Source organism: Corticium candelabrum, chromosome 3 (assembly GCF_963422355.1).
Source record: "Corticium candelabrum chromosome 3, ooCorCand1.1, whole genome shotgun sequence".
Classification (NCBI taxonomy): Eukaryota; Metazoa; Porifera; class Homoscleromorpha; order Homosclerophorida; family Plakinidae; genus Corticium; species Corticium candelabrum.
In genome coordinates, this window is record NC_085087.1 from 2546604 (window position 1) to 2568290 (window position 21687).

Here is a 21687-nt window from a genome sequence, read left to right on the forward strand (position 1 = left end):
TCTTTGTAAGTTGTATCTGGTAGAACTTGCTTATTAAATTTAAATGTTGCCTTGCTGTTTTAAGCTTGATAATGTGGTATGTCATGTTTAATTAATTAAAGTATGGTATTGTAAGATGTTTATTTGTTTGTGTCTTCTATGTGTATAGGAGCTGATTCATGGAGCTCAAGTTGGTCACCCAGTTAGTGAGAAAGCTTCGGTCACAGCTGTTTGTCAGCAAAATGGCGAGGATGTTCGATTCACCAGAACGTTAGACGATGACGAGTGCTGCCTATAGTTGAAATAGACTGTAATGTCTTTGTTACGTTTAGTGTTGTTGGCAGTGGGACAACATATGCAGTCAACAAGAAAGTTAGTTGTGTAATGAAGTTACTGAAAAGTAACTTACATTAAATTATCAAGAAATTGGTTGTAGTTTTAACTGGATAACAAGTTACTTGCAACTGACATTGCAAACTACATCGAATTGTTTGACATGATCGCACACATTTGAGATGAAATGTTGCTAATCAGTGTGCGTTTGTTGTTTTGTAGACTGTAAATAAAGAAGAGTATATTGTTGCACTTGATGAATTGGGTCTGAACATGAAGGCGAGAAACTTTTTGGTGTTTCAGGTTTAGAAATTAGGATGTTGTGCATGTGGCATCTTTCAAAATGTTTTGTCTGATTCTTGTAGGGAGAGGTGGAAAGCATGGCGATGAGAGATCCCAGGGATTTGACACCTTTATTTGAAGACATTAGTGGGTAAGACTAATATAGAGTAATTCAAGAATAAAGTAAGGAGCTCTTTTAGGTTTACATTTTGTATTGGGTTTATCAGTGGAGAGAACCACACAGCAGACCCTCGCACATGCCCCCCTTTGGTAACCCGCGGAGAAATAAGCATCAGATAAATAAAAGAACGGATAAACGAAGCCTTGGAGTTTCAACTGTACTTCAGAGTTTCAGGCTGCTATTTGGAGTCCCAGACCAAGGCAATTCTGATGATTTTAGCATTTCTGGCAACGCCATCCTTGAAGATGTCTCCAGCAGTTGCAGGGTCCTCACTTTTGGTAGATTGTAAGTACCACACGCTTACGCTTCTTTCTAGAAGCCTCCGTATCTTTCATCGCTATCACTGCCATATTGTCACTGTGCTTGTGCAACATCATGTCCGCTTCACTAAAACGGTCGGATATGCGAGTGTTGGATGTGTGAGTTTATTGTATTGATTTAAATTGTTGGTAGTCAAATATTTTGCTTTACTTTCAACAGCAAAGTACATTAAACTATTTGCCAGTTGTTTCCAGGTATCTAAGGTGCTCTATGCAATGAATCTATAGTAAAGCCAAAGACACATAGTCATTGTGGGTTTTTTAATTAAAGGAGCATTCTGCCAGATAGAGGTGATTCATACATGGCATCAACTCTTTTTTATTTGTCTCTAAAGGAACACTCCGTAGAACTGCGCAGCTTTACTGCACAGCCGAAATAGCGAAGTCTGGTGAACGATGGAGTTCACGGAAAGTGCTCCTGCGTAGAGATGAGTGCTTCGTAAACTGTTAGAACACAATAGATGACAGCGTCCATTGCCTTTAACACCAAACAATCTCACAAATGCCAATTCTCTCGTATGTTGCCAAACGGAAATAAATTGCACAAAAAGAAAATCAGTCTTTAGACAGTCTGAAAGTAGCACGACGGTTTCCACCGTTCTTGGAGCGACAGAAACAACAGAGAGACCATTTCCAGGAACGCGATTGCATCAGTAAGACTCGCGTGATCTGATGGTGCACAAACAACGATTCACTTAGCAGGCAAAATTCTTGAACCATCAGGCCGTGCAGAAAAGATTGTCTGATTGGGGTAACATGCAGCGGAAAAAGACAGGTGGGTGGGCAAAGTTTTCTTTCTAAAAATACTTCCCGCAGATCTTGAACTGGATATAGATTCTGTTTCTGACTGACACTTTAGCTAATTAAAAGAAAGTACACATACTGACGCTTAAACTCAGCATGGAGCTGCACCTTTTCATCTAACGTCTGTGTTCGCAGTTTGCACGCTGAGTACATCGTCCACTCGATCTCAGAATCCAACCTTCTGCAAAACCTTGAGAAGACTACAATCACCAGACACATGAATAATCTTGCCATCTCTCAAAATATGGATATCCCAGGCCAACAGAAAAACGTATTTTAATATTAACTAAAAAACTCAGCGGCAGTCCAAACACAGGTGGGCGGGTTACCCCAATCAGACGATTTTTTCAGTGCGGCCTCAGTTTTTAAGTTTTAAACGTTCTTATTGTACATCTTTCGGGTTTGCTCTGAGATAATGCCCAGATACCCATCTTGGTTAGTATGGATTTCCCATTAGCAGCTTATCACATATCTCGAGTTGCCATAATTTGTCAACTTGGCATATCATCTGGCAATGTTGTCATCAGTGAGGTAGCCGATATCAATAAGAAGACCAAGTTATGTTTTGTCATTTTCTGAAGCAAATATCTCAACAGTTGGTGCTGATTTTGTTAGTTGTGGGAATAGGTAGTATACCATGTCATAATAAAGTCTTCCATTTCTGTCAGAATGATGCTGCGGCCATTTGCTCTCCATTGTAGTTATTAGTATTATTTTTAGTATTAATGCTTTTAGAAAGACTTAGTCTTTTGCACAACTGGTGATGTTATATTTGCCGAATCATCATCAAGTATATGAATACAGTATCACAAAGAAGAAAGCTAGGTTGTGTACAATACAGATACATATATATATATATATATATAAACTAACCGACGACAGGTTTTTGATGATTTCAATCAAACACCAAAAACACTTCAAACATTGGATAGCTTACTCTCAGCCACAGCCAAGAGAAGACTCCCAGTCATGTCAAGTTAATGCTATTATTATTATTGGGTATTGTTATTTGTATTAATACTTTACGTAGTCAAAATGCTTTAATTAAATAATATTTGATGTACATACACAGAACTTTTAGAAGTAAATGCATGTATAACAGGTGCTGCACAGATATTTTTGGTTTAGATCCGGTGAATTGGCAGCTGAATTTGAGAACAGGAGAAAGGAAATGTTGCAATTAGAAAGTGAAGTACAACAGAAGATGGAGAGAAGAAAGGTAGGTATGGGTTAGAACCCACTTTGCTACAATACTTTTGAGTAAAGAACAACAAATAGGCTATCATACATCTGGACTTATAATGCAGTAACTAGCAGATGGTTGATTCTTTCTTCTATATTTGGTATCCACACAAACAAGAATAGTGATAGTAATTAACATAGTGTACATTTGCATATTGTGTGTTTGCATACTACTGTATATATCGAAATCTAAACTATACCAGAATTTAAGCTTTGCCTCGGGCTTTAATTCAGACCACTACTGTAGAGTTGCTACAAGTCATCTACTTGAAGAACGTTAGAAATACTTGTTGTGTCTTAGTGCACATGTGCAGCGAAGGCATATGGTAGTCTGCCGTTATGTCTGTGTCTGTATGTCTGTTATTGCTGTATCTATAGCAAGGGGCTTGCACGAGTACAAGAAGTGATGTTTTCTTGGATTTTGATTTGTGGATTTGCAAGAAAGTAACACCCAGTTGATTGTGCACCGAGGCATGGGTATCCCTCCTTCCGGTGCTTTCATTCTAGCTGAAATACTTGTTCCAGAATCTGTAGTAGGTATTACAAAGTGTCGAGGTAATATCTTCATGTAAAGCAATGCAAGACAAGGTGAAAGATTTCTGTCACAGTTATGTGCATTTGAGACTACTAACACTTAAGCATTCGTTACTGTATTTATGATTTAGTCATCAAACAGCATAAGAATTGATAATAGAATTATAACAATTTGTTGTTGTAAAGGCACTTGCATCTGAGAGGAAAACAGCAAAAGTCGAGAATGAGGAAGCAGACAAAGTGCAGAAACTGGAAAACCTGCTGGTAAGTTCAATGCTTTTGTCTGTATTAGAGTACAGTAGTTGTATGTGAGATTGACTGAGTGAGTATTAAAGTGAAGAGGTAGAGATGATAAAGAAGACAAGTCCAGCAGTTACATGGAAAATAGTGCTCACAGAGTCAATTCACTGCAGCTACATACAAAGACATTGAGGCAACAGTCAAATGGAAGTTTAGCTGTTTGGAAACACTAGATTGACACATTGAGTTCAATTAATAGAGTATGGATAATGCACAGAATGACAGTTGTCAAGACTTTTATGGTGGTGACTTTAGGTTTGTAGTCTGTTCTCTCTTAGTTAAGGTACTGTGTGATAACTCAAACAACCTAAATGCCTTCTTATCATATGGAATTATTTGCGTGTAATTGAGAACACAACAATGGAAGTTTAATTTGTTGGTACAAGAACTGATTTAGATAACATGAAAAATTTAGAACAAAATTTAGAACAAAATTTAAAGCTCTGTTCACACTGGCAACTGGATCGAGATCTGATCACGGTAAGTCCAATCTACATCTGGAGGTGGTTTTGATCGCGATCAGTTGAATCCAACTAGAAAGAGGTGAGTGTTACCTTCACGTACGCTTCGAGTGTAGTCGGAACATCTAGCCTTTCTCACTCATTGTTCTCGCTCATCTTATGTCGCTGTATCAGTGCTTTCCATGAGCAAAGAACCCACATGTACACATGAGTCATTAGTTATGTGATACATATAAAAGAGGCGGAGATATCGTTTCAAAGGGCAGTGTGGACACTTGCTATCTCGATCAGTTTGCAATCCATTCTGGTCTAGTGTGGACAATCCATTCTGGTCTAGTGTGGACAGGCCTTTAGAAACATTGACAGCAAGCAAAATAAGTGATTAGGAGTGCTGATTGTGAGAACAACTTCTTGAATGTGACTTACTTGTAGGTACCAATTGCTGCTATGTTGTGATTAAACACACAGTGTTCTTTGTTAATTAATAAACAATTGATGTGCATACGTTGCGTGGGTTATTTGTAACTTGTATTGTGTGTGTGTGTGTGTGTGTGTGTGTGTGTGTGTGTGTGTGTGTGTGTGTGTGTCCATGTGTGTGCGTGGTTGTGATTTGGACTGGTATGCTGTTTGACTCATCTGGATACTAAAGCCTTTGACTTACGATTTACAGCTTAGCTAGGATTGACATCGTGTGATAAGGTGTTGAAATTGGCTTGATTTTGCAAAGAAGACTTTGTTAGACAGAAAAGTGTGCATTAAGAATTGCTGTGCATATATGGGTGTGCTGTTTAGTCTGAAATTGCATTTAATTTAGACAGACCCTAACTCATAAGATTTGGTTGAGAAATGTGATCTTAACAGGTTGTCGCTAAGTAACAAAGATGCAACTCGAAGTTCATCTCTACATCATCCTGCCATCTTGAATCACATGAAATGTTTTTGTGGCATAAAATTATGCAAGGGCATAGTTACATGATCAGTGGTGAGGGTAGGGACTGTAATGTCCCATCTTTGTGCAATAACTCTGAATATTAGATCGCGTTTCCACTAGCACCTAAACCAAGTTAACAATTGGTTTAAGCTAAACTGGTTTAAGAATTGACCTGTTTCCACCTGCACTAAACCAGTTACATTTCAAACCTAAATCGCTTTCTTAAATCTACTTCAAAGTAGGTTTAGCAAAGTGGTTTATGTTTAACTTTCACGTGACAGTAGTGCGCTTATTTAGATGGCTTCTATGCTGTTTGATGATATTGACTAATTTGCTGGGATAGGATTGCCCTAGAAGATGTAAGGGTTGTTAGCTCAGGGAAAGAAGGCAGCAGCTAAAGAGAGAGAGAGGGAGGCAGGGAGGGAGGGATTTCAAGCGAATTCTTGCCGGATATGGCGGATGAAAACTGTCGAGGCTAACTACACTCACGTGCCCAGGTGACTTACTAGTCATAGTTAGCAGTGTGAACGCATTTGTGTTAATGTTGGCCTAATCATAATTAGCGTAATCAAGTTAGTCCAGATATAGATGTGAACTCGCTCTTAGACGTGTGGTGCTTTGATAAGCATTCATTGCTGTGTTGTGTTATGTTAATGATCAATTGTTGATAGAGTAATATTCGTATCATCTTACTTTATATGCATTTTGTTTGCTTATTTGTAGGAGCAACGAGTGGTTGAGTTGGAGCTCTTTAAATTGTACCACCTTGACAAGGAGATCGAAGAGTCTCATGCAAAGCAGCAATCTGTCAAGAAAGAATTGAAACGAACGGTGAGCTTCTAGTGTGTTGATAAATACACTATTTGGTGTACTGAACAGCTGGCATTAAAAAACCATTGTATAGTCAAATTATGTGCAAAATCATGAATTGAAAATCTGTCATGTTTGTGTTGCATGATCAGTGAATGCATAGCCACGGTGAGTGTACTGTCTCTGATCTTCTTGCAGCAAGTAAGGCAGCAATCTATTGACAAACTGATGGCTGAGAAGAAGTCAGAAGTTGCTAAACTACAGCGGGAGAGAACAACATGGGAGAAGAAAATTAAAGTGAAGGTGTGGTTTACTTCACTTCTAATTGTAGCAACACAGTATCTATTAAAAAGACTTTGGTGACAGTGGTAGACTTTCTGCATTATGGCATGACCCGGTGGTGTAGCCAGGGCTTCCAATAAGCATTTTCCTACAAGTCCAAGGCATAATTCTTAACACTATTTTTTCTAGAACTGGATCTGACAATACATCTACAAGCTGCGTGTTTTCTTAGGATGCCCAATGGCAAGAATGCTAATTACTTTATCTAAATCATTTTCCACACCATAATATACATTCATCATAGCCAGTCCACTCAGTCTGTCATGTTTCATAGTGGAGGATAAGTAGGTTTTTAAACAGCGAAGTACACTTATATTGTGCTTGCACTCACAGCTTGTTACCAGCAAAGTGCAAAGCAGACCAAGAATTCAGTGGATCCGATGTTCTGGTAGAGAGAAGGATTTGTCTCTACTTAGGCTTCAGATAGAGTTTTCGGTCGTAATTTATTGCTCATCGATGCTTGCTTGGTATGGTAGAGTATGTAATATTAAATTCTGTTGGCATGTACATGTAGGTGTGCTTGGTAGGTATTTTTGTAAAAGTTGAAGGCCTCTAGGACATTGGATGTTGATGGTGATGCAATCAAAGCAGATAGTATAATCCCCATTCCAAGTACTTTTCCTCCTTACTCTTCTGTGGTCGGAAAATTGAATGTGTGGTCTGGCTTTCAAGAATTTAGCAAGATTCGCAGCTTGTCATCATCACACAGCTTCAAAAGATGTTTGTTACTATATTGCCCTAAGTCATTTTCGGCAGGAGTACTCTCAAATTCACTACGAGTATCAATGTCATCAGATACTGGGACACGGCAAGAACACCTAGAAGTCACTTCCCCCTCACTTCAACCTTGGAATGTTGGGTTCGGCTAGGAGCTTCTCAGTCATTGCCCCAAGAATTATCAATTCATATGTCAGCTTGATAGCATTGATTGGGAATGACAGCACTAACTTCATATCCGAACAGCTGCCTTTGCCTATTCAACATTGTCAAAACAAGGTGGATGGCGCACGTAAAACACGTGATGTCCTTGATGTCCCCAACAGTAAGTGCCGAACCTATTCACAGCTCTGCATCATGACACACAGTCTATAGGGGAAAGCAGTGTAATTACACGTTGAAAATTCAAAGGGCAACACCCAGATAAAAGGGTTTCTGGGCAATGTTTGAAATATGCTTGGCTATGCCTCTGTGACATAACTGTTAGGTCTATTTCCTTTCTTGCAAAAATAACTTGAGAAATTTGTTGAATGCTTACTGTAGATTTATATGAAAATGTGACATTAGCAAGAAACAGTGTTTCATAATCTTGATTTCAGAATTTGATTTTGTGCAATTAAGTTTTTATTGACAATTAATTAAGTGAACCACAGGGCTGGTACTCTCATGGATTTGATGTAATTTTGTATCCTCAATACGTATTTTTTATTAATAATTTTTGCTTATATCTTCGAGATTCTACAGAAATTGGGGTGTAAAACATTGGAGTGTGACTGTGTAAACATCGGATGTTGAAAACGGGGATTCTCAAAGAAGGCAATGTGCATGTGTACCTTATGCATGTAACTTTAACACCCTTTAGCGAAAGCAGAGGATAAAAGCATTAGATATGGGTTACATGACCAAAGCACACATCCTTAAAAGGGCTGCTTGTCAACTCTCATTTACTAATTGGATCTCAAACTTCTAGAGAGAATCAGACATCAAAAACGTTCATCAAACTTTTGAGATATTGTATGCATACTAACGTTGCTCTGTTTTGATATTGACGTGATAGGTGAGATTATATTTAGGTTTGTGTGCTTAGGAGAATGAGAGAAGTAAGCTGTCATTGGAGTTTGGGAAGGCCAAGCAAGAAAAGGACTACATTGCCAAACGACTGGAAAAACAAAAGTGGGTTGTTGTGTTAATAATTGAGTGGATTTTGTCACTGCCAAATCTTGCATTGTGTCCCTTGAGTATGAACAATCGTTACTGAAATTGGTAATTGTATGTGCATACAAACTATGCACATTCAATTAGTTATTTCTGTGTGTTCTTTGAATATTGAAGCACTGTAAATAATTGTCTCTCAGGCATTGAGTTTGTCATTAGTAAAAGTCTTCCGTATTTCTTCGATTAAATGCCTCCCTCATTTAAACGCCAAAGCTGAAAGTACAGAAAATAAAAACACCACATTTCAATAAATTCTAATGGATCTACATGTAGCTCGAAATTTGAAGGAAAAATCGTGCAACTTCTTGAAGGCATACATGAGGCAAACATTATTTTAGACTACACCCAATGCTGTTCACCGCATCATCACTGTTTCATCTCAAAGTGCAAAACGCTTACACCAATATGGTAAGTGGTGTTCTCTTGAAAAGGTGTCGAACCGACAGCATGTACGCATACAAGCACGGACAGAGAGCCTTTAAAATAAACGCTGCGGCGTTTAATTGAAGAAACATGTGCAGTATTATATGTTTTACCTAAGCAGTAGTGGACATTGCTATACATGTATATATACTATGTGATGGCCAGCAAGAGAGCTTGTATTTATCTTGTAGTTGCTTATTATTTTTAAAACTTCAGTTGGTATGTTACATTATTGCTTATTGAAATTTGTAGGAGAACCACGCATGAAACAGGATATTTAGGTATGAGCCATAAAAATGGAACTTTGTAGAAGTCACGTGACTAAATAAAGAGGGTAATTAAGAGATGCTTACAGACTTCTGGATGTGTGTGTGTGTGGGGGGGCTATTTCCTGTCATGCTCAGGAATATGCCATATGCCTCCTGTGAAGTCCGATCACGAAACGGTAATGAATTTGTCATACAAGGCAACTACAGACAATGGACAAACAACCAATCATATACATTTGTGAGAGACATAATCACCAGAACAGTTTAATTCATGTTTGCAAGGGCCAAGACCAGACCAGTTGTTTTTGTCTCATTACAATTATTATAACCAGGAGTGACATCTTTGTCTTGTATCTGGTTGTTCTTGTTCCTTTTTGTGGTGTTAAAGTTTATATTTACATGAACCAACAGTCGCTGTATTCAATTTTAGACAGATTTTACAAGCAGCAAGCTTGGAAGCTAAATACTAGTAGCATCTAAATTTGTGATACTTTGGAACAAGTCAATCTTAGCTCTTCTGAGGACACATACCTGTAAAATCAACACAGTTTCAGTTAGTAGTTTCAAAGTCACCTTCTTATTAATCATCCTGTTGCAATTTATCGGAAATTTAACACATTTTTTCAATGTGTAGGAAAGGCTTTCAGCAGAATAAGTGTACATGAATACTGTTCCATCACCTATAGTATTAGTGGTGAAACAAGACTGTCCACTACTAGAAGCTATAACCGACACATTGTATCATTCACTATATATTCTAAATTCAGTTCTAGTCTCAGACTATCACTGCATGGCAAACTACTAGAGGCTTTAAAGAAACAGTTGTCGTTTGAATTGGGTAGTAATTGCTCTGAATTTAACTTTTCCAATCATAGCGATGTGTATTGGTTAAGTAAATAGACAACATATTTGGCAGGAAAAAGTTGGATCGACTGATTGAAGAAAAAGGATCACATGACTCAGAGGTACTCTTCACTCTAATTGCAGTCTTATGCAAATAATGTGCATGAACTATTTCTTTTCTGTGTTTTGATGAGTAGTCATTGCGTTGATCCTGTACTACTGTAGGTTGCAAGTCTAAGGTCAGAGCTAGAAAGTTTAGAGAGTCAAGCAAGGCTTTATCAAGATCAAGTTAGTGGAGAAGGAACTATAGAGTTGAATTCAGAAGAGGTGAGAGAGTTTATGTAACTGCTGTAGTCATTACAGATCTCTAATGAATACGATGTATTGTACTGTTTAGCTTGAACATTATCGCCATCTGAAGGACAGAGCTAACAAGCAAGTTTCTGCCATTAGAGAGAAGCTGAACAAAGCACGGCGAGCTGAGCAGTCGGATGAAGCGTCGTTGAAGTACCAAATGTCAATGAAAGACAGCTTAGTTGAACAAAAGAAGAATGCAGTAGACAGGATGCAAGAGCTGCAAGCACGAGTCAAGCGTCTCAATGAATATCTCAGGTTTGCTTGTTTGCAGTTTCTATTGCCTTGCTTGAACATGTTTATATATGATTAATTGCAACTATATGAAATAATGAAATAAAGGAATTGGATATAAGGGTCAATAGGGCATGCTTGTGACTTGTTCTTCGTTGTACTGAAGCAGACCTTAGCAATTGGCAATGAAAAAATGGGTGTGCTTTCTTGATAAGATCAGGAAACAATAGTTGTTCAGGTGGCACCATTGCTATATGCATGTTTTATGTAATTATATTTAGTTTATCTGTGCTTTAGTGAAAGTTGTTAGGAAGGATTACTAATTCTGACATCATAATGCAGCCTTGGTAGCAGTATGGTTTTAGGTACTAGCTGAGCAGCTTGTTGTTTGCTCTGGGGATTATTAATTGTGTTAGTATCTCATTCTAGACATACACCTATTTTTTAGTATCCTGTGTTTGTGTGTGTGCACGTGCTTGAAATTCAGTGCTTGCAAATATTTTCTAGTTTGTTGTACATATGACCAACCAAGCAGAAAATTGTCTGAACATATAGTTGATTTGATCAGAATTTTTTTCAATTCTCTTATCCCAAACTTGTTTCCCCTAGATTATATTGTAGAACATAGGGGTAGTGCTGTCTGTAGTCATAAGGTTACAGGCATTGCACTCAATCTACTAATTACTACCTTGGTAATGGAGTTGTTTAAGCATCATACACTATGTATGGAAGTCAACAGTCATGATCATGATGACCATGAAGAACGTACAGACATGCCAACAACTGATGAACACGACCATCAACTGCTTGAAACAGATCAGCAGAATGATGCCGGATATGTTGTTTAGCCACCTTACGTAAATAATGCTTTACTGGTACAGTACTAACCTCTTAAGACCATTGGTACCCTAGCCTTGACATTACTAGTAGGCCTTCCTCCGCTATGGGTAATCCTTCCATGCAAACGTAGCAGCAGGGTTGGAGATTTTGACTGTCGGTAATACAGTATTGAGTATTAGGTTTCATAGAGTTTGTGTTTGTTAATTGTGATTTATAAATATTTTCTCTAGGTGATACTTTGAGACTTTATGACTGCATTATTTTGATCTGATTGAACTTTTGCATTCTACAATGGGATGCTTTGTGTTACTGGAAGCCCTACAGTTAGAACTGTATGGTATCAAATGTAAATAGACATTCCACAGACATACAACATACTTACATTGCAGCTGTAGATTAGGCAGTTGTTTTAAATCTAACTTGAAAATAGCTCGTGTTTTACTACCTTGCAACGAAAGTTTGTTTGTGGACAGTGAAAATCGTAAAGTTTTGGAGGAACATGAAAAACAATACCAGGAGATGGAACACAACCAAACTACCAGTGCCACTCGATTAACAGAGATATCATCAGAATTAGAAGAGGTAGAAGAGAAGCTGCAGGAAGTTCATATGAGCAGTTTTGAAGATGAGAAGAGGCGGAAACGAGCTGATATACTAAGTGCATTACAGAATGTTACACAGGGAGTGGTGAGATATAGTGTAGTTTCAGTTTACATGCTTGTACAAGAAATTTACTATGCCTTTTAGTATGGAAGGGTGTATGAACTGTGTGAGGCCAAGCATCACAGGTGGGTGAAGTTACACCATGTGTTTGGCTTAATTTTTTATGTTTACGTGCACATGCTTGGTTTGTGCCATGATCATTAGAGTTTCCACTCTTACTGATATTATTACCAGCAAAACATTTGAATGAGACGCTTGTATTCTCAATCAGGTGACTTGGAAAATTTAGTTTGTCTGACAAAGGCACTCATATGGTGTTGGGTGGAACTCTTATTATTTCTTAAAATGCCTTCCTCCACATGTAGTCTCACTTTACATCAGTTACTTTAGCTTCATTTGACTGACTGTGTTTCTGTTAGGCACATGATTGCACTCGTTCGATCTATTGGGAGACACTTGGATGACATTGTTGTAGAGAATGCAGAAACAGCCAAGATATGTATCAAGTATCTCAGGGACCAGGTTAGTGTTCTACCAAAGTAAAGGTTAGCATGTACATCTAAAAATGATGTCAGATTTGAGATTTTTGCAACATAATATTTGTGCTATGATTTAGCCGCACTTACCTAATGGGGTCAGAGGCTACCAATTTAAAGCCCCAGCAAAAGAAATCACTTACTTAACAGTTCCATACTGGTAGTTCTTCTGCATGTGAAAGAAGGACAACTTACTTAGGTTGCAAAGTGTAGTTTTAAAGAACGAATGCAAACTCTACGACAATTTGGACATTTTGAAATTTGGGAAGCTGGTCAGAAAATTTGTATTTCATAGCATTCTTCCGCATTACAATGTGTGTATTGCAATTGCAATCTAATTTTAGATGTGTTTGTGGCTCTAAATGAGTTAAGAATTGTAGCAGTGTACATTTGTAGCACATCAGTGTTTTGCACTGCCACAGTGGGTCTGGATTATGATGTACTGTAAATCCAGAAATTTTTGTACTCATAAATTTAGTAGTTCATACACATGGCATTTTAGTGCATGACATCGGTACAGTACTGTATCCAAATTCAAGTGCATCTATGTATAAATTTTAGTGTTTATGTTTTTTAATACAACCAGGTACCGTTATCTGTACGAAAATAACTAAAATTTCATGAGTACAAAATTTCTGGATTTACAGTACCTAGATACAGTAGGAGAGAAGTTATTGATTGACTATTTCTATTTAGTTTTCTAGTTTGCAAATTGTCAGTGGCTGCTGATACACATTGGGCTGTATTGCTATATACCATGTAAGATGAAATGTTGGCGGGGAATTATTTTTGCAGATTTGGCAGATTTTTCAGCGACCACGAATACAAAATCTGCCATTAATTTGGCCACCAGGATATGTTGACGTCATCACCCACGTGGATCAGGCATCATATGGCGATGGTACGTCACGCGGATGAGGCCACAATATGGTAGGTAATCCCTGCTTGTCGTCTGTTGTGCTTATGAATGAGGCCATGAGGCTATATATGAAGCTGGACTGTCATGTTCACATGGACACGGGTCACATTCTTTGCACTGGCACAGCAGTTCTTCATCACTCGGCAGTAGTTGGAGACCAGTAAGTTAGGGAAATTTGAACCACGAACACAGCTGTCAATCACAAACTTCTCCATGACCACTTAGGGTAAGACATATATCAGTTATTAAACAACGATATCCGAATGCCAAAATATAATCCGCCAAGAGCTTTATCCTTCAAGTTCTTAGCAAACCAATCTCTTAGCCAATGTTTCATCTTATACGGTAGTTATATTTATACATTGCAGCACTACTTTACGCTAATGTGCATGTTTGTGTACACACATGTACGTATATACTGTGTGTGTACATTTTGATGCATTTATGATAGTAAATAATTCTAAACAAAATAATGTATTAAGTTTGACATTTCAACATGCAGGCCACTTTTGTTCGAATAATTTCAACATATACCGTGTAACCGGTTATTTCTGCGATCATAATATTTCTGCGAATTCTGCAAGGAAATCAAGCAGCACATATATAGAATTCGCAATACATTTGTCCTATCCTCAGAGTCTCAAGAAGTCACTGAGGCATGTACATTTGTGACACTGTGTGTACCAGTAACTGCCTTCCTGGTTGGAATGCAGAGATTTATTTGCAGTAATTGAAATTTTGCGTAAATTCTCAAATCGCAGTAATTTGAGACCTCAGAAATAACCGGTTATACGGCATGAATCTATGTATGTACATGTGTATGTACTGTAAACTGTCACTTGAAAGTTACACTAACTTTGGAAGTTGGATTTGCTTACAGATAGTAGAAGGCTATCAGAACAAATGGGACGTTAGGATTAGCTTCCTGTGTATGAAGTGTCTTAGGACAGTTTACTTACTTCCAGCATTGGAAGTAAGTAAACTGTCCTAAGAACAGAAACAGCTAATTATAAAATGGTCTTTTAATGAATCAGTTAACAGCTGTTCTTGTCAACTTTTACTACGTATTTCTGATTGTTTTGGTATTATTAGCATGAGTTGAACATTGTTGTTGTTTTCTGTGCTTGTTCACATCATTTGCTAGTGTAGTAGAGACTGTCTGTATGAACATGAGTGCAGAAAAGATTCTGTCAAGTTTTTGTCTCTGTTACAAGATGGGAATGTACTGAAATCTGCAAGATGGCATTACTCTTGCACTATTTAGCTTCTGGTACAGTAGATTGTGAGAGAGGATTTAGCTTAATGAACTCTGTGAAAACAAGTAGCAGGAATAGGCTTATTGATTAAGGGAGAAACTGTAAATGCCCTTATGGCAATAATGAGCCATAGGCATCCCTGTGTCAGTTTAACATGCAAACTTTATTATAATGTTTGAAACAATACATCACTGCCATGATCAGAGTTTTTACTTAACAAAAAATTGAGCAAGACATTTCAAACCTTAGTAGGCATGAAAATCACATTGCAGCAATGATATGATCATCGTGTAGTCTCCTCTTAAGATGTATACTTCTTGTTTAAGTCAGCAGAGTGTAAATTTTGTAAGTAACTATTAATATGGTTGATTTGACTGGTTATTGCAGTATGTTTTCTAAAGGCACTAGGTGTTGAATATTTTCTACCCATGACTGACTTGAAAGTCAAACCAATTGACGAGAGATTGAGAAGTCTCGGAGGCACTGCTAAGTTGATGTTGGACTGTGTGAAGTTGCATGTTCCAGAAGTCAAGGTAAGTAGTTAAAGAGGCAAATTGTAAAGATGTTGTACAGAGGCAATATGCTAGGGAGCACTGTTTATGTATTATCTTATGTGGTTTTCCACTAGCAAATGATACAACAAATGACGTACTAAGCATCTTGATTACTATTTCTTCTAATACGGTTGTCTTCTAATATATGTTAAAGCAAATGACATCATGAAGTGTTCAAAGAAATGCATACATAGTTTGTTGCAATAAATTTTGGGTCTGTTTGCAATGGCATTGATTGATTGGGACAGGTAGACATCTGATAGTTCATGTCCTGAAATGCTGGACAGTGTAGTGTCATGTGAAGCTCAACTTCATGCTGCATTTTAGTATTGAGTTTACACTCTGTATAATAGCATACATGATGATGACAAAGACTTAAGTGAATGTGGCATGTTACTGTGTTTCAATTCCACTTAACTCTCATTCAATGGTGTTTTGTTATACTTGTGATTGTTATGTACTTGTAGAAAGCCATTCAATTTTGTGTTGGCAATGATGTTGTTTGCGAAAATGTTGACGAAGCTAGAGATATTGCGTATAAAAGCAGAGAAGGACGAACGGTAAGTGTATGTCTATCAGGACATGTGTTTTGTGTAGCAATGATAATATGATGATGATGATGATGATGATGGAACATTTGACTATTTGATAGAGTAGAGTGCTGGTGTGGTCTCTTCTTACATGTACATTGAAATGAGGCAATTTTCTGCTATTATGCTTAGTTACATGGACTGTGTGGGGTTCTTTCAAGCCTTGAACTCTAGGGGTGCATTTGATTGACGTCTTTGAGAAGAAACTGGAAGACTTTGGAAGAGACTGAAAGATTGGAGTCAATCGATTGCCTTTTCCTTGCTGGAAGAGTTGTACCAACTGTGCATGCGTAGTTGTTTGATCCTCGACATTGTGGATGGTGGTTCATTTGCTATGCATGCAGAGCATGCAGAACCACACCTATCTTTCAGACTCTTCACGAGTTGGAAGAAATGGAAGAGGCTAGAGGAGTCTTCCAGAAAAGTCAGTGAGCAATTGAATGCATCTGAAAGATACACTCCTTTTTCCTGTCATGGAAGAGATCAGTTGAATGAGCCCTCAGACTAGCTGATAGAGAGAGAGAGGGAAAACACAGTCAGACACAACCACGTGTTATCCATACCCAAACCAAGTCTGAAGTATTCTACACAAATACATGCTGTGTCAGAACACATAACTAAACAATGTTACGTTACACTTATCTCTACTGAGATGTCAGGTCTTTCTGAAGTCAGACTGCAATGATATACTAGTACCGTTATTCTAAGCACACTCATTAGTTCCAGAAGTTCATGTCCATCACAGTTTATTATTTGCCAGCTACCACACTTCTCACTGACTTTTTTAACACAAGTGACCAGTCTTCAGGATGTCTGTTGGGCTTCACCTCCAGCAGGAAGAGCATTGTTTTGGGGAAGTGTCCTCTTGTAGATTTTGTCTGGCTGGTTCAGGTGGTATCTACTTGCTGTGGGTAGTGCCAATGCACGTGATCCAGAGCCAAATAATAAACTCTTCTTTGTGTTGATCAACCAGGCATACTTCTGTGTTAGTATGATCACTTGCAGTATTTAAAAAGGACTATGGGAAGGTCTTGACACACTTTCCAGTCCTTTCGTTGCGACTCTGACATCTTCAGAACCATTGCACATTCTTCAATTCATAGATCTACTTTTTTGTATTGTAAGCTTTCTTTTGAGCAGCTTAAGACTTGTCTATGTTTGCAAATGGAGCTTGCAAATTAGTCTTCGATTGGCCAGCAAGTCTTCCTTATATTCATCAAGATCTACAACATATGGGCTGTAAACATAAGACAAGACTGTCTCCATGGATATTCAAACATCACACCAATATAAGAGAGGAGAACGGGACAACTTGTTTTACTGAATTTGAGGAAATTTCAAGGTGTCAGAGGAAGAATGCAGACATGGCTGCTATGATAGCATACCTGCAGTATGGTACATTAGTCAATGAGGAGAAGGTATTGCGCAGAGTTGTCATACTAGAAAAACAAGCAATTTGAAGTTGTTAAGACTGTCCTATACCACAAAAATCTTACATTTTATACTAGGAGTAGCTGTTAGAAAACAAGGGAGAAAAGAGTCAGACACAACCACATGATCGAAAACAAAGGCTGATACACACTCCTCATGTACATTCTATATTAGCACAACTAACTAGGACGTGACATATTACATTTTATATGGTCTTTAGAAATCTTTCAATGTTCTTATGTCTGCAGCACTAAGAATTTGTGCCACTTTGTGTGGGATACTATTGCGGTAGTGAGCTGTCAGTAGGCTATGTCTTCTTTTGCAGGTAATCACTCTTGAAGGCATTGTTTTTCATGAGTTTGGAGGAGTCAGTGCTGGGTTTTCGTAAGAGCTTATTCATAATAGCTAAGTGCCTTATATATCAAACATATATGTCACTGACAGAGAATTGAAGAAGAAAGCAAAGCGATGGAATGAAAAGGTATGTGTAGCTGTCTCTTGGTTTTAGAATTCACAAAAAACTTTTGTGTCAGGTATTGGGTTTAACATATTGGGGTTTTAATGCAACAGTCAAACTTGAATTTACTTATCTTGAGATCAAACATGTATAGGCATTGAGAAAGGATAACGTAAATGGTTTAGATCACTGATTTGGAAGTGATTAAGCATGCTTGTTGTAAAGAGCATACAGTATTAAAACAAGCACCTTAAACCACTCTAGATATTGTCCAGCTTAGCACTTTGGCATTGTGCTATTCTTTTTGGTAACCATGGCATTACTGAGCAGTGTGAGCTTTTGCAAAAGTGAAGATTTGTTTTTTAACTTGTTCTTGTGTGTACAGCGGCAATGCATTGACTGATGTAAAAGACTTCTTTAGGAGTTGGCTCTTGTGTCTTTTCTGTGTTTTGCAGTGACGAGCAACCTCTGCTGTAACTCTGCCATGTGCTTCTGAGTGATGAGATCACATCACTCAGAACTGCACGGCTAGAGTGATGACAGAGATCAGCGTGTACACTGTAGTTGTTTTTCACTGCTAACCACATTAAACACACAAGAGTTAGGATCGTATTGGAGTCTTACCTTTTTTAATCTTGTAGTGCTGTAACAATTTTATCTATTTATGGTAGATAATTAGTCATGAAGTGATGTTTGTTGCAGAATGTTGATAATGTAAGGCAACAACGAGAGCAGTTGGTTGCTGAAATGAAACATCTGAAGAAAGACAGGACACAAGTAAAGTTTAGAAGGTGGAATTTAATGTTTTTGTGACATTTCCAAAATGATTGGTAGGAGGCAGAGCTACTGGCTCTGAAAGCCAAACTGGATGCATATCGGCAACGCCAGAGTTACTGTGAGCATGACATCAGAATTACGGTAAGTTGGCAAGAGTTTTGCTCAAGAGTACTGTTTGTTTTTTAGTTACTGTGCTTATGAATTATTGACTTTCTGCTAAGCTCAGCAGTTCTAAACTGTTGTTGAATGCTATTTGAATGTAATTATATAATTTGGCTTGGAAACGATGCATATTGGTAATGGGCTGAAGTTGTTACATATTTAAAACCACCAACTGCAGACATGAAAGAATGAACTCGAGTAAGTATTGATGTGACTGTTCTTGATGGCATACTCAGCTACTTGTGCTTTCATTTGAAGTCGTCTTTTTTGAGTCTGTTGTCTAAGTGCATGTTATTTTGAAGGTTTAGATATTACCCCATTAAAATTAGTAGAAAGAGTATCCTTCATTAAGGATGTTTCACACAGGCAACTTTGAGTAGAAAAAAACTATCAAATTTTATACACAAACCACATGAGGGAAGGACTTTCAGTGGGAAACCATGTGCTGTTGCTATAAATTATGCTGATGTAGTTAGTATACATGAAGGCTACATTGGCTGTCACTCTACAGTACTATGAGTATAGATAATTATGAGTCTAAAATTTACACTTCATCAGTTACATTGGATCTAGTGACAGCTGTTTTTGTAAAAAAAGTTTGTTTTGCTATAGGAGGAAATGAAAATTCCTCAAAGTAGTGATGAGCTCAAAAAACTGGACGTGAAAGTTATGGAAACAGAGGTTATGTTTTCGCATACTATGGTTTGGGGACAATGGATTTATTGCTTATGTTTCTCTAGAGTCTAATTTCGGATATGACTGCTGCTGTAGCCCGTCGTACTAATATAGTTGAAGAGTTAGAACAGGAACTGAACAGCAAGGAAGATCAAGTCTTCGCTGATTTTTGTACAAGAATTAATGTATCAAATATCAGGTAAGCTGAGCAGAATGGTATTTACATTAGGTCTTGTTCTCTAATCCCTTTTTTTCTCATAATGGATGAGCGACAGTCAGGTTTGTTTTTAACAGCATCACAATATTCCATTGTTAATAACAAGGTTTTTTGTAGTTTTCTATGTTGACTTTTCAATGCCTGTCTGTAAACATGCACGCAACAATTACCTTTCAGCACAATTATATTTACAGATTGTAGGCATAGTCATTTTCCCTGTTCCGCAGTCTACAGCTGAGTCACATTTTTTGTATGTGACCAGGAGCACATCAATTTATTCTTCAAGTATCATGTCGCTTATTTTGTTGCTTTCCATATCTCTATCATTGTTAACTGAACTCCCGGTTCAATTCTTTTATTTTGGTTGTACTTGATCTAGGGTGGCTTAGAGAATTTGATTTTAGGTTTAGTAACATTACATTGTTAGAACTCTGAGAATAGCATTGAGGAACGTTTTGTGCCTCTGCTGCCAATTGGTTTAAACTATGTTAACCACAAAAGTCATGTCTTAAAAGCTTGCTAGTAACTTACAGGTAGTACTGTATTGCTGTAATGGTGACATTCACATTACAGGCAATATGAGGAAGGTCAGCTAAAGGTTCATGAAGAGCGAGCGCAGCGTCTAAGAGAGTATCACGAGCAAATCACTAGATTGAAGAATCAGGTATTTGTTTGTAGTTTAATCAAGGTTGGGATTGAACACTGAATTTGCCTCTAGTTGGGCTATGAGCAAAGTCGTAAAATGGATGGTTAGGCTTTGCATGTGTCTTTTGTTTTGCAGCTTGTGCTGATTTCTGTTTATGTAGACTCAATTGCAAAAGTAAAGCAAAGTATTAAAAAGGACAAGAAAGAAGTAAAGGAGAAGGAAAGGAAAGAAGGAGAACTGTCGAAGGTATATGGTTAGACTGGCGCAGCAGTGGTCTGTCTGATTAATTTGGTTCCATGATTACTTTGCTACCAAGTCAAAACACTTGTAACTGCTATTGGTCACATTTATGTCAGAAAATTTGAAAATTTTTGTTTATCTATTGATCTGCAGTTATCAGGTTTAGCTCTGGTTAGGACTGTTGCAATAGTTCTTATGCAGCACTCTTAATTACACGTGCTACTAGATTTCTAGTATAACTAAAAGCCGCAATGCTTTCTCATAGTAACGGACGTCTCGTGAGAGATGGAAAAATAAGAAGAGCAAAATTTGTTAACTATGTACTCTGTCTGATGATAGCAATACAAGCTTCAAGAAATCATTCGGCATTTTCTGATGTTATGTTGTCTTGGAAAACAATATCTGATGTTACTTGGTATTGAAATCCAGGGTAGAGTGGGTCAGGTTTTCTTCCTACTTCTTATTAGAGATTTCTTGAAATTGTATTTGAAATCTGTCGGCAAAGACATCAATGTTTAGTGACTACTTTCTTTCAAGGAAGTCAATGTAGCGTTAGATATTGGCCATGAATTTATATTTTGATCAAGTTAAAATAATGCATTTTTTCTTGTGTATTATTATGCACATGTATGTGTACTTGAATACTGCAGCAGTTGTAATTGTTAACTAACTAATGGTTTGTAGGATACTGAAGAGTGTGCTTCTCAGTTGAAGGAACTTGAAGGAGCAATGGCTGTGAAACAACAGGAGCTAGATGAGAAGGTTTGATAAGAATTGTGTATATGGTTGAGTTCTTAAGTTGTTTTGTTATAACAGAACATTGAGCTAAATGAGGTGAAGACAGAGAATGGAGAAAATCAACGTCAGACACTTGCATTTGAGAGACGCATGATGAACCTGGTTGGTTGCTTTTGAGTTCTCAACACTGTAAAGTAACATACAAGTCACTACGATTACTTAAGTAATTTTATTTGTAAAATGGTGCAGCTTGTTTATATGTACACTATTGTAATTAATACTAACGTCTCAGTCTTATTATGGAAAAGGTAAAATTTATAAAGTAAACATTTAATTGGGGACATATCTGTTGACCTATAACTAGCTGCATACTATGGATATGTCAGAGTTTCAGTGAGCAAGACGAAACTAA

General features: G+C 37.6%; 1 protein-coding gene across 1 annotated transcript in view; it reads left to right on the forward strand.

The window, feature by feature from the left end:
- LOC134176990 (structural maintenance of chromosomes protein 1A-like) overlaps positions 1 to 21687 on the forward strand; it is a 34722-nt gene that overhangs the window by 1660 nt on the left and 11375 nt on the right. The window contains exons 3-30 of the mRNA XM_062643688.1: positions 149 to 249; positions 312 to 351; positions 535 to 615; positions 678 to 745; positions 3028 to 3118; positions 3862 to 3939; positions 6091 to 6198; positions 6376 to 6480; positions 8324 to 8409; positions 10060 to 10108; positions 10212 to 10313; positions 10384 to 10598; positions 11888 to 12101; positions 12162 to 12202; positions 12497 to 12599; positions 15190 to 15321; positions 15810 to 15902; positions 17689 to 17747; positions 17808 to 17844; positions 18523 to 18597; positions 18655 to 18738; positions 19372 to 19440; positions 19500 to 19633; positions 20225 to 20315; positions 20370 to 20400; positions 20458 to 20543; positions 21222 to 21299; positions 21354 to 21437. Coding sequence (XP_062499672.1) covers positions 149 to 249; positions 312 to 351; positions 535 to 615; positions 678 to 745; positions 3028 to 3118; positions 3862 to 3939; positions 6091 to 6198; positions 6376 to 6480; positions 8324 to 8409; positions 10060 to 10108; positions 10212 to 10313; positions 10384 to 10598; positions 11888 to 12101; positions 12162 to 12202; positions 12497 to 12599; positions 15190 to 15321; positions 15810 to 15902; positions 17689 to 17747; positions 17808 to 17844; positions 18523 to 18597; positions 18655 to 18738; positions 19372 to 19440; positions 19500 to 19633; positions 20225 to 20315; positions 20370 to 20400; positions 20458 to 20543; positions 21222 to 21299; positions 21354 to 21437 — 2535 coding nt within the window. The remainder of the gene's footprint in view (positions 1 to 148; positions 250 to 311; positions 352 to 534; positions 616 to 677; positions 746 to 3027; positions 3119 to 3861; positions 3940 to 6090; positions 6199 to 6375; positions 6481 to 8323; positions 8410 to 10059; positions 10109 to 10211; positions 10314 to 10383; positions 10599 to 11887; positions 12102 to 12161; positions 12203 to 12496; positions 12600 to 15189; positions 15322 to 15809; positions 15903 to 17688; positions 17748 to 17807; positions 17845 to 18522; positions 18598 to 18654; positions 18739 to 19371; positions 19441 to 19499; positions 19634 to 20224; positions 20316 to 20369; positions 20401 to 20457; positions 20544 to 21221; positions 21300 to 21353; positions 21438 to 21687) is intronic.